Source organism: Mobula birostris, chromosome X (genome assembly GCF_030028105.1).
Source record: "Mobula birostris isolate sMobBir1 chromosome X, sMobBir1.hap1, whole genome shotgun sequence".
NCBI lineage: Eukaryota > Metazoa > Chordata > Chondrichthyes > Myliobatiformes > Myliobatidae > Mobula > Mobula birostris.
In genome coordinates this window covers 60,617,911-60,631,018 of record NC_092402.1, presented here as the reverse complement: position 1 = coordinate 60,631,018, position 13,108 = coordinate 60,617,911, and the positions used below count along the sequence as shown (strand labels likewise).

General features: G+C 44.2%; 1 protein-coding gene across 1 annotated transcript; it reads right to left on the bottom strand.

Annotated features, from left to right (window-relative positions):
* Positions 1–4,965: 4,965 nt before the first annotated feature.
* On the bottom strand, positions 4,966–6,581 carry LOC140191473 (protein reprimo A-like). Its single transcript, XM_072248918.1, has one exon. The coding sequence runs from the start codon at positions 6,444–6,446 to the stop codon at positions 6,132–6,134; it is 315 nt and encodes a 104-aa protein (XP_072105019.1). The 5' UTR covers positions 6,447–6,581; the 3' UTR covers positions 4,966–6,131.
* Positions 6,582–13,108: the final 6,527 nt, after the last annotated feature.

The following is a 13,108-nucleotide window of genomic DNA, read 5'->3' as shown; positions in this document are numbered from 1 at the left end:
CAAAATATTATCTACTGCTACTTTAAATATATCTAATAATCTGACCTCCACACTCTGGGGCAGAGAATTCCAGAGATTCATTACCATCTGAGAAAAGGAATTTCTACATACCTCAATTTGAAATGACCACCCCATTGTCTTGTACCAACGTTGCTTCTTTCAAGACTCTCCCACTGGTGAAAACAGAAAACTGATGTATTGGCTTTCATCAATCGTGGAATTGAATTTAGGAGCCCAGGGGTAATGTTGCAGCTATATAGGACCCTGATCTGACCCCACTTGGAGTACTGTGCTCAGTTCTGGTCACCTCACTACAGGAAGGATGTGGAAACCATAGGGTGCAGAGGAGATTTACAAGGATGTTGCCTGGATTGGGGAGCATGCCTTATGAGAATAGGTTGAGTGAATTTGGCCTTTTCTCCTTGGAGCGACGGAGGATGAGAGGTGACCTGACAGAGGTGTATAAGATGATGAGAGGCATAGGTCATGTGGATAGTCAGAGTCTTTTTCCCAGGGCTGAAATGGTTGCCACAAGAGAACACAGGTTTAAGGTGCTGGGGAGTAGGTACAGAGGAGATGTCAGGGGTAAGTTTTTTACTCAGAGAGTGGTGAGTGCGTGGAATGGGCTGCCGGCAATGGTGGTGGAGGCAGATACAATAGCGTCTCTTAAGAGACTTTTGGATAGGTGCATGGAGCTTAGAAAAATAGAGGGCTATAGGTAAGCCTAGTAATTTCTAAGGTAGGGACATGTTCGGCACAACTTTGTGGGCCAAAGTGCCTGTATTGTGCTGTAGGTTTTCTATGTTTCTACATCCTTACATTTACCCTGTCAAGCCTCCTTAGGTTCTTATATGTCTTAATAAGATCACTCTTCTGTCTTCTAAACTCTATGGAATACAGACCCAACCTGTTTAACCTCTCTTGATAGGACAACCCTCTCAGCTTATTGCACAGTGGCCAATGTATTGGATACCTTTTGTACCTAATAAAGTAGCCACTGAGTGTATGTTTGTGGTCTTCTGCTGCTGTAGCCCATCCAATTCAAGGTTCAACATGTTGAGCATTCAGAGATGCTCTTCTGCACACCACTGTTGAAATGTGTGGTTATTTAGGTCACTGTCTTCCTCCTGTCAGCTTGAACCAGTCTGGCCATTCTCCTCTGACCTCTCTCATTAACAAGGCGTTTTCACCCACAGAACTGCCACTCACTGGATACTATTTGTTTTTCACACCACCCTCTGTAAACTCTGGAGACTGTTGTGTGTGAAAATCCCCAGAGATCAGCAGTTTCTGAGATACTTAAACCACCCCATCTGGCACCAACAATCATTCCACGGTCAAAGTCATTTAGGTCAAATTTCTTCCCCATTCTGATGTTTGATCTGAACAACAACTGAACCTCTTGACCATGTCTGCATGCTTTTATGGAGTTGATTAGCTGAAAAGATATTTGAACTAATGAGCTGGTGTACAGGTGTACCTAATAAAGTGGCCACTAAGTGTACTGTACCTGCATTTATGATGACCCCATCATAGGAAGGATGTAGAGGCTTTAGTGAAGGCGCAGAAGAGGTTTGCCAGGATGCTGCCTGGGGGAGAAGACATGTGCTATAAGGAGAGGTTAGACAAACTTGAGTTGCTTTCTCTGAAGCATCAAAGGCTGAGGGGAGATCTGATAGAACTTTATAAAATTATGAAAGATATAGATATGGTAGACAGGCAGAATTTTTTCCCTGGGTAGAAATGTCAAGTATTAGAGGACATGCATTTAAGGGTGGGGGGGGGGGGGAGAGTTCAAAGGAGACATACAGGGCAAGTATTTTTACATATAGTGTGGTCAGTGCCTGGAGAGGTCTGTTGGGGGTAGTGGTGGAGGCAGAAGTGGTCTTTAAGAGGCTTTTAGACACATTAATATGCTGGGAGTGGTGGGATATGGATTGTGGCAAAAGAGATTTAGTTTTACTTAGCATCATGTTCAGCATAGAATCATGGGCCATTATTCCTTGAAAGTGCTATCCAGATAGGTAGGCTCATGAAGAAAGCTTTCAGCCTTCATAAATTAAAGTATTGAATACAGGAGATGGGATGTTATGTTGAAGTTGTATAAGACATTGGTGATGCCTAATTTGGAGTATTGTGTGCATTTCTGGTCACCTACTTACAGGACAGATGTAAACAAGGTTGAAAGAGTGTAGAGAAAATTTACAAAGATGTTGCTGGGACTTGAGGACATGAGATATAGGAAAGGATTGAATAGATTAGGACTTTACTCCCTGGTGTGTAGGAGAAAGAGAGGAGAATTGGTAGAGGTATACAAAATTATGAGGGCTATAGATAGGCTAAATGCCAGCAGGCTTTTTCCACTGAGGTTGGGTGGGACTAGAACTAGAGATCCTGTTTCTGTGTTATAGTCTTCTATTACTCTATGTTTTGTTGTTTATTCCGGGAATTAGCCCACAAATCTCCATTGGGACTGTATCCAGTGCTATTATATCCATATAGTAATGTGACCAATCGTCCTTTTAAGAGTATTAAGTAGATTCACAAGAGGAAAAAAAATGGAAGAATTTGGATTTGTGCTGGAGAATGGAACTGATTGGAAGACCACCGCCAAATCCAAGTAGACTTCAGGAAGGACAATTATGGAGAACGTACAGTACACCAGCCCTCACTGACGGGTCAGCAATGAAAAAGGTGAACAACTTTAAGTTTCATCTCAAGTTATTTCTCCTGGGCCCAAGAAATTGAATTGAATTGAATCAACTTAATTTCTTACATCCTTCACATACGCGAGGAGTAAAGATCTGTACATTACGCCTCGGTCTAAATGTGCAATGTGTAATCATAGTAATTTAGAATAAATAGAATAGTCAATGCAACATAGAAATAAACTCAAATCAGTGTGAGTTAATCAGTCTGATGGCCTGGTGGAGAAAGCTGTCCAGGAGCCTGTTGGTCCTGGCTTTTATGCTGTGGTACAGTTTCCCAGATGGTAGCAGCTGGAATAGATTGTGGTTGGGGTGACTCGGGTCTCCAATGATCCTTTGGGCCCTTTTTACACACCTGTCTTTGTAAATGACCTGAATAGTGGGAAGTTCACAACTACAGATGCACTGGGCTGTCCGCACCATTCCCTGCAGAGTCCTGAGATTGAAGGAAGTACAGTTCCCATACCAGGCAGTGATGCAGCCAGTCAGGATGCTCTCAATTGTGCCCTGTAGAAAGTTCTTAGGATCTGGGGGCCCATACCAAACTTCCTCACCCATCTGAGGTGAACGAGGCGCTGTTGCGCCTTTTTCACCACACAACAGGTATGTACAGACCGCATAAGATGCTCGGTGATGTGGATGCAGAGGAATTTAAAGCTGTTTACCCTTTCAACCCTAGAGCCATTAATGTCAATAAGAATTTAGCCCGTCTCCGTTCCTCCTGTAGTCCACAACCAGCTCCTTTGTTTTTACGACATTGAGGGAGAGGTTGTTTTCTTGACACCACTGTATCAGAGAGATGACTTCTTCTCTGTATGTCACCTCGTTATTGTTTGAGATTAGGCCAATCAATGTGTCGTCGGCAATCACAAAGGAGGTACATGAGGTAAGATATATCATAATATATACCCAAGCGTCTTTTGTGTACTGTATCTCCAAAGACCGTTGAAAATTCCTGTCGACGTACGGTAGAGAGCATTCTGACGGTTTGAACGCAGCCCAGTTTGGAGCTTCCAATGCACAGGATCGCAAGATGCTGTAGAGGGTAGTAGGATCAGCCAGTTCCATCACGGGCACGACCCTCCCCACCATTCAGGACGTCCTCAAGAGGCGGTGCGTCCAGAACACGGCACATCCATCATGAAGGACTCTCTTCACGTTACTCTTATCAGGAAGGAGGGAGAGCAGCCTGAAGATACACACTCAGCATTTTAGAATCAGCTTCTCCCCGCCCCCCATTAGATTTCTAAATGGAACATGAACCCATGAACACTACCTCGTTATTTCTACACTATTTGTTTATTTTGTAAGTTACAGTAATTTTGCATCTTCTGCACTCTACTACTGCTGCAAAACAACAACTTTCATGGCAAGTCAGTGATAGTAAACCCGATTCTGTTGCGGGGTGGCTTATTTTTGTGTTGTAAAGGGTCGATGATTACGAATTCACCATACTCAGAGGAAGTCTTCTCCTCCTCCTCATCGCGTTAGAAATTATTCAAAAGAAAAGTTTTATATTTCTAATGTGATAGTTTTTAAATCCTGCTTTGTGTGTGCAGCAACGTTAATTTAAAATCAATGTCTAGGAGGGGAAATGGGATGGGAGAAACACCATCTCGAGAATCCTAAGAGACAGAAAATTCATAAACACGAGGAATTCTGCAGATGCTGGAAATTCAAGCAACACACATCAAAGTTGCTGGTGAACGCAGCAGGCCAGGCAGCATCTCTAGGAAGAGGTACAGTCGACGTTTTGGGCTGAGACCCTTCGTCAGGACTAACTGAAGGAAGAGTGAGTAAGAGATTTGAAAGTGGGAGGGGGAGGGGGAGGGGGAGATCCAAAATGATAGGAGAAGGCAGGAGGGGGAGGGATGGAGCCAAGAGCTGGACAGGTGATTGGCAAGAGGGATATGAGACAGAAAATTCAACTCTCATCTGATAAACCTGTTTATGAACCCAGAATGAAACAGTGTAACCATTACCAATGCCCCTGCCATCCGTATGTTAACTTCATGACACTTTCACTCCTTCAGTAATGAGCGGTGATCTATAAAGGTCAGTGCCAGTGCAGGGAAATCGACATTACTTTCAGGTCTAACTTTATTAAAAACGATATCAGAGTTTCACTGAGAGGCAGACACGCAGAGAAAGATAATTCACGTCATTATTGCTAATAATTATTCAAATCAATACACCAAATATCTCAAAATTGATTGATCAATTTATTGTTAATGTTTTCAACACAATATACGGGGGAAACAGTACTATGTTGATGATTTTTAGAAATCAATAATAAAGCCCCATACAAATTAATAAACACACAATAATACAATAATCGTCACCTAATAAAGGCTGTGCGGATTAAATATAAACGCCCGCATGTCAGTCTATTCAGTTATACAGTCCTCCTCTCCAACACCTTCTACCGTGCGGCTGCCCAATTTATTTTAAGCAGACTAACAAAAGTCCTAAAGGACATCAGGTATTTGCCCAGCAATGGCAACGGCAGTTTTCCCACCCTCGACGCCTTCTTTTCCCGCCTGCAGAGGCCTTTAGAAAAGTTCTCTCCCCGAGAAGGAAAATTGAAACATTCGAGGGCTTTACTCAGGATGGAGTGTCCGCAAACCACATTACATACACACTTTGATCCTTCTCGAGATTCAAGCTACATTTGAAATGTAACATCAGCTCCTGCCCGCTCTTGCCTGGGGTTTCTCGGTTTGGGAGAAGGGCGCGGACCCAGGTCGGGGTGTGGTGGTCGGAATATGGGACCTCCCTAATGGAAATGAGGTAGAGAGTGGAATGCGGAGGGGGTTGGAAAGGGGCATCTGCAGGACTTTGGCATTAAATGGACAGTACTTTCAAAGAGCTAGCAGGGATGCTTGAGCCAGACAGGTCATTATACAACGAGGGCGCAACATTCTAACTTTGGGGTATGATTGACAACTCAAACCCGAGAGAAAGCTTTCAAAGCAGCTAAGTATACACCATCGCAAGAATCATCTCAACATCGGTTTTAACACGAAGTGTTTAAGTTCAGAACTCAGTACTGAAACAGGCACGCTAATGTTACATTTTGATCCAACAGGACGAACCGAGAACTCCTCGTAATCATTTCCCCAGTCTTTTTTTAATTTTCTAAGCCAAGGGAGGTGGGGGGCACGACACGGTGAAACGGTATTCCGATATCCGCCCAACAGACATTACACTGCAGTACATTGTCCGTATCTTCCCCACACCCCAAATGCACACCGCGAGCAAACTTCTTATAACTCAGCCGCGCTCTTACAAAACTATTTTCTTTCAGAGAATTTAAACACTCTGCAGGGCGAATTGATAGTCCTCTTTAGAGTCCAGAGTTCATTGACCTCTTCGCAAGGATCATTTCCCACCACCTCCTGGTCTTGTCCTTTGCTCCGAACTTTAGAAAGAGCCAATGATTATAGCTTCCACCTCTTTCGACGGTCTCCGCTCCTTCACCAGGAGGTTAATCATACTCTCCGACTTGATGAGCAGGTTGCAGCCCAGGAAGAAAATACCGAAGATGACAGTGAGGGAGAGGACGCAGAGGACAGCGATCTGGACCACTTTCATGATGTAGAGGCTGCGCTCGTCCCGAGCGGCTGCCCCGACCGCGGCATCGCTTACAACCCGGGTGTAATTACAGCAGGCGAGGACCGCCCGAGCAGCGGCAGCTTTCGTCGGATAGAAATCAGTACTCGGCCAAATAGAATTCATTCTTCGCAGACGCCGAACCGCTGAGGACTCTGCGTTAATTCGCAAACCTCGCCAGTGAAGACAGAAAATCGACACGCGTGTTTGCCCGGACTGAGCCAACCAATGAATCTTCGCACCTCGCCTGCTTCAACCAATAAACCTCCTCACAGTGTCAGCTTCACTCACTTGCGAGGGATTTTAATACTAGTTTGGGTTAAACCATTTGTTTAAAGGCCAGGGGTTCAATCCAATTGTACTGACAGAATGGTAGGCGCAATTACTGGTCGTCTGTATTCTTTCTTTTTATATTCAGGTTGCTGGGATTAAATAGTTTTAACTTTATGTCTCACCACTCCACGTACCACGTGATACCTACTTTCCGACCCACCCGTCCCACTCTCCCCTCCCCTAGGGCATGAGGTCCTGCTTCCCGAGCCCAGGCGAGCGCAAGGACTGGAAGGCACGTGGCCGACTGGAGTGGTGGGGCGGTTCTGATAATTCAACCCGAAGACAACTACTGTGGCTGTGCAACGTGACATGTGCACCAGTGCGTCCATGACGAGGATAACTCAGGCATTTTTATCATTGAGCCGGCGCTAACAGCACATTAGGGCAGTGACACCAGTCTAGATCAAAGGAAATGCTGCGCGTAGCATGTGAGAAAGAATTCACAATGGAAATAGAACGTGCTGCAAACACTCAGCAGGTCGGGCGGCATCTGTGGAGAAATAGGATTAGTCTTTCAGGTCGAAGACCTTTCTTTTGGACCAAAGTTAGAAATCCCGGCAGAAACAGGTGGAGAGAACAATGTATTAAAGTGGGGACTGAGAGAGGCTGAATTCTGATACAGACAGAGGAAGTAAGTTACCTGAGGTTGTAGAATTTTAATATTGCCTGGAAGGCTGGTGTGCCCAGACAGATGTGATGCTGTTCCTCAAGGTTTTGTTGGGCCTCAGTGCAGGAGGCTGCAGATTGATAGGACTGAGATGGTGAACTAAAGGGGTGGGTAACAGGATGTCCAGGGTCACTACACGTTATGTGAAACTGTCGTCCAATCTATGTCTGGTTTCTCCAGTGTAGGGGAGACCACATTGTGAACACCAAATACAGTACATTAGAAGTGCAAATGAATCACTGCCTCACCTGGAAGGACTGTTTAGATCCCTGGACGCTGGGAAGGTAAGAGGTGGAAGGAGGTCACCGCCTGCAGTCCCCACCCAATAGTCTTAGATGGGAGATTGTCAGGCAAGTCACTGACAATGACTCCCCTACTCTTAGAGTCAGAGAACTATAGCACAGAAACAGGTCTTTCAGCCCATCAAGTCTATGCTGAATCCATTAAAACTGCAAATTCTCATCGACCTGCACCAGGGCCATAGCCTTCCATACCCCTACTATCCACATACCTTTCCAAACTTCTCTTAAACATTGAAATTATGCTCGCATGAAACACTTGGCTGGCAGCTCATTCCACACTCTCATAACTTTCTGAGTGAAAAAGTTCCCCCTCATGATCCCCTTAAACTTTTCAACTTTCACCCTTAACCTCTGGTTTAGACCCACCCAACCTCAGTGGAAAAAGCCTGCTTGCATTTACTCTATCTATACCCTTTGTAATTTTGTATACTCTGTCACATCTCCTCTCAATCTTCTACGTTCTGAAGAATACAGTCCTAACCTATTCAATCTTTCCTTATAACTCAGGTCCTCCAGACCCAGCGACATCCATGTAAATTTTCTCTGTACTCTTTCAACCTTGTTTACATCTTTCCTGTAGGCAGGTGACCAAAACTGCACACAATACTCCAAATTAGGCCTCACCAATGTCCTATACAACTTCAGGATAACATCCCGTCTCCTGTACTTAAAACATTGATTTATGAAGGTCAATGTGCCAGAAGCTTTCTTTATGACCCTATCTCTCTGTGACACCACTTTCAACGAATTATGGATCAGTATTCCCAGATCCCTTTGTTCTGCCACACTCCTCGGTGCCCTACCGTTCACTGTGTATGACCTACCCTGGCTGGTTCTATGGAAGTGCAACACCTTACTCTTGTCTGCATTAAATTCCATCGGCCGTTTTTCAGCCCATTTTTCCAGCCAGTCTTCTTTAAACTAGTGCTGTAGGATGCTTTACATTTATTTATTAATTTACTGATACAGCGCAGGGGAGGCCATTCTGGCCTTTTAAGCCATGCCACCCCCACCAACCCCGACATACCCAATTAACCCTAACCTAATCTCAGAACAATTTACAATAACAAATTACCCCCTGTCACTGTGCATTGTAAACACATTAAACCACCTTTTATGTTTACATTGTAAATACGTGCTGGTATTTATGTATTTATGCACATTTTATTCCATATCTGTACGTTAATTTTTAACTTCATTTCCATATAATTCTTTATTCGTTACAACTGTTGAATGTTGCTGTTTTTTGTCACGTCATGTCAACACACCACAGCAAATCCCTAATACATATCAATGTCTATGGTGAATAAAGTTGCCCCTTGATCCTTGGCCCTTGTTTCTGGGCATAGTAATTTGAATTGAGTTAAGTTTGCCTTTTATTTCGCATCAAAATTGATACATTTAATCATAAATTGCAGTTCACATGTCAACATTTTTTAAAGTATTTTGCAGCTTTGTTAAGTATCTAGAAATCCCCAGAAGATGATTCATGATAAAAGGTGACACAAGGACATATGGTCAAATAATTAGAATTTAAGTGGTGGTTAAAAGAGCCAAGGGGTATAGACAGGGATATTCAGAGTTTCTGGCTTGGCCGCTGAAGACACAGCCACTAATGGAGGGATGACTTAATTTGGTTTTGTAATTGGCTTATTATTGTCACATGTACCAAGATACAGTGAAAAACCTTTCTTGCATACTGCTTACTGTTTTCTGACGGTCCAATCAGTGGTAGGAGCAGGCCACAGCATCAACGTTTCTCGCAGGACGGCAACGCTTGTATAAAAGTACAGATGGGGCAAGCGGGGCGGCCATTGTTGTGAGTGGGCCAGTGGTGAGAGTTGGAGTGTCAGGCTTTGGCTCAAGAGAGGCATTGGCTCAGGGTAAGCTTCTGTTAAGGTTCACTTTATTTTTCCTCTTACTGTACCTGGTGTAGTAAATGGCCGTGGTGTGTTTTTCATGCCAGATGTGGGAGTTCTGGGAGACCGGTTGCAGCTGCAGCTCCTTGAAGACCGTGTTAGGGACCTGGAGCAGCAGCTGGATGACCTTCAGCTTGTACAGGAGAGTGAGGAGATCATCGCTCAGAGTTACAGGGAAGTAGTCACCCCAAAGTAGCAGGAGGTGAGCAGCTGGGTGACCGTCAGGAGAAATGGAAATGAGAATAGGCAGTTAGCGCAGAGCGCCCCTGCAGCCATTGCCCTCAATAATAAGTACACTGCTTTGGATACTATTATGGGGAATGATCTTCCAGTGGAATGCCATGGAGACTGGGTTACTGGTACTCAGCATGGGTCCATGGTGTAGAAGGTAAAGTGGGAGAAGAGGGCAACAGTAGTAATAGGGGGCTCAGTAGTGAGGGAAACAGACAGGAGATTCTGTAGATGTGAACAAGACACCCAGATGGTATGTTGCCTCCCAGGTGCCCGGGTCAGGGACGTCTCAGATCGCGTCCACAACATTTTGGAGAGGGAGGGAGAGCAGCCAGATGTCCTGGTACATATTGTTACCAATGACATAGGAAGGAAAAACAAAGAGGTCCTGAAAAGGGAATTTAGAGAGCTAGGCTGAAAGCTGAGAAGCAGGACTCCCGGGTAGTAATTTCTGGATGGCTGTCTGTGCCACGTGCCAGTAAGGGTAGAAACAGGGTGATTTGGCAGTTTAATACGTGGCTGAGAGGCTGGTGCAGGGGGCAGGGCTTCAGGTTCTTGGATCATTGGGATCTCTTCTGGGGGAAGTATGACTGGTCACGAGTGACGGGTTGCATCCGAACTGGAGGGGGACCAATATTCTGGTGGGCAGGTTTGCTAGAGTTGTTGGGGAGGGGTTAAACTAATTTGGCAGGGGGCTCAGGATCGGACGTATGGTAAAAAAACAAAGATAGCGTGCAGTCAGACTGTCAGGAAGGGCAGGCAGATGATAAAACATAATTGCAGCCAGCAGAGTGAGTATCAGTCCCTTAGGGATGCAGAATCAAAAAGGGTAGCAAATACAGTACTCAAAGTGTTATATCTCAATGCACAGAGCATAAGAAATAAGGTGGATGATCTTATTGCACTGTTACAGATTGTCAGGTATGATGTTGTGGCTATCAGTGAATCGTGGCTGAAGGATGGTTGTAGTTGGGAGCTGATTGTCCAAGGTTACACGTTGTATCGGAGGGATAGGCAGAGGGGATGGTGTGGCTCTACTGCTAAAAAATGGCACCAAATCAGTAGAAAGATGTGACATAGGATCAGAAGATGTTGAATCCTTTAAGAAACTGCAAGGATAAAAGGACCCTGATGGCAGTTATATACAGCAGGGGACCCCAACCTTTTTTGCACCGCGGACCGGTTTAATATTGACAATATTCTTGCAGACCGACCGACCAGTGGGGGGGTGGGGGTGGTGTTCAAGTAGGGTTAAACTCACCTCAACATGTCTTTTACAGTTAGGGTTGCCAACTTTCTCACTCCCAAATAAGGGACAAAAGTAGCAGTCAAATACGAGACACTTTACCCCAGGAAAGACTACCAGGACCATGAAGCCTTGCGTGGGCACCTGTGTGCATATGCACGTACGTGCCGAATTTTTCCCCCACAAATCAGTTTTGCCTTCATCTTCCCGACTATACTGTACATACATTTCTACTTTATATAGGTTTGTATTTATCATATCATTCCTGCTTTTACTATATGTTACTGTTATTCATTTTTGGTTTTATGTGTTATTTGGTATGATTTGGTAGGTTATTTTTTGGGTCTAGGAACGCACAAAAATTTTTCCCATGTAGATTAATGGTAATTGCTTCTTCGCTTCACGCCATTTCGGCACGAAAGGTTTCATAGGAATTCTCTACCTTAGCAGAGGAAGTACGGGACAAACCAATTTAGCCCAATATACAGGATGTCCCGGCAAATACGGGACAGTTGGCAACCCTATGATCAAGTTCAACAGTGCGTGACAGGGAATGAGGAAAGGTGCAGCTGACTCATATCGTTTCCTCACGGCCCGGTAGCACATGCTTTGCGGCCCGCTATCAGTCCGCAGCCCGGTGGTTATATATTATACAGGCCTCCTACCAGTAGCTGGGATCTAGATGACAGCTTAGTAGTAGTAGTAGTAGTAGTAGTCATACTTTATTGATCCCGGGGAAAATTGGTTTTCGTTACAGTTGCACCATAAATAATAAATAGTAATAGAACCATAAATAGTTAAATAGTAATATGTAAATTATGCCAGTAAATTATGAAATAAGTCCAGGACCAGCCTATTGGCTCAGGGTGTCTGACCCTCCAAGGGAGGAGTTGTAAAGTTTGATGGCCACAGGCAGGAATGACTTCCTATGACGCTCTGTGCTATATCTCGGTGGAATGAGTCTCTGGCTGAATGTACTCCTGTGCCCACCCAGTACATTATGTAGTGGATAGGAGACATTGTCCAAGATGGCATGCAACTTAGACAGCATCCTCTTTTCAGACACCACCGTCAGAGAGTCCAGTTCCATCCCCACATCATCACTGGCCTTACAACAGGAAATAGAAAAAACATGTCAAAAGGGCAATGTCATGATAGTCATGGGAATTTCAACATGCAGGTCAATTGGAAAAATCAGGTTGGAAATGGATCTCAAGAGAGAGTTTGTTGAATGCCTATGAGATAGATTTTTAGAGCAATTTGTCATTGAGCCTACTGGGGATCAGTTATACTGGATTGGGTGTTATGTAATGAACAGGAGGCGATGAAGGAGCCTAAGGTAGAAGAACCCTTAGGTGACAGTGATCACAGTATGATTGAGTTCAACTTGAAATTTCATAGGAGAAAGTCTGACATAGCATATTTCAATGGAGTCAAGGAAATTACAGTGGTACAATAAGGAGTTGGCCAAAGTAAATTGGAAGGAGATGCTGGTAGGGATGACAGCAGAGCAACAATGGCTTGAGTTTCTGGGAAAAATGAGGAAGGTGCAGGATAGATGAATTACAAAAGTGAAGGAATTTACTCAAATGGCAAAATAGTACAACCGTAGCTGACAAGAGAAGTCAAAGCTTATGTAAAAGCAAAAGAGAGGGCATACAACAAAGCAAAAATGAGTGGGAAGACAGGATTGGCAAGTTTTTAAAACCTGACAGAGAGCAACTGAAAGAATCATTAGGAGGGAAAAGATGAAATATGAAAGCAAGCTAGCAAACAATATCAAAGTGGATAGTAAAAGCTTTTTCAAGAATGTAAAAAATAAAAGAGATGAGAGTGGATATAGGACCGCTAGAAAATGAGACTGGAGAAATAATAACGGACAACAAGGAGATGACTGATGAACTAAATGAGTATTTTGCGTCAGTCTTCACTGTGGAAGACACTAGCAGTATGCCTGATGTTATAGTGTGTGAGGGAAGAGAAGTGAGTGCAGTTACTATTGTAAAGGAGAAGGTGCTCAAAAGCTAAAAGACCCAAGGGTACCTAGGTCACATGGACCAGATGAACTGCACCCTAGAGTTCTGAAAGTT

Coding starts and splice junctions, on each gene's coding strand:
- LOC140191473 (XM_072248918.1), bottom strand. CDS start 6,446: ATGAATTCTATTTGGCCGAGTACTGATTTCTATCCGACGAAAGCTGCC.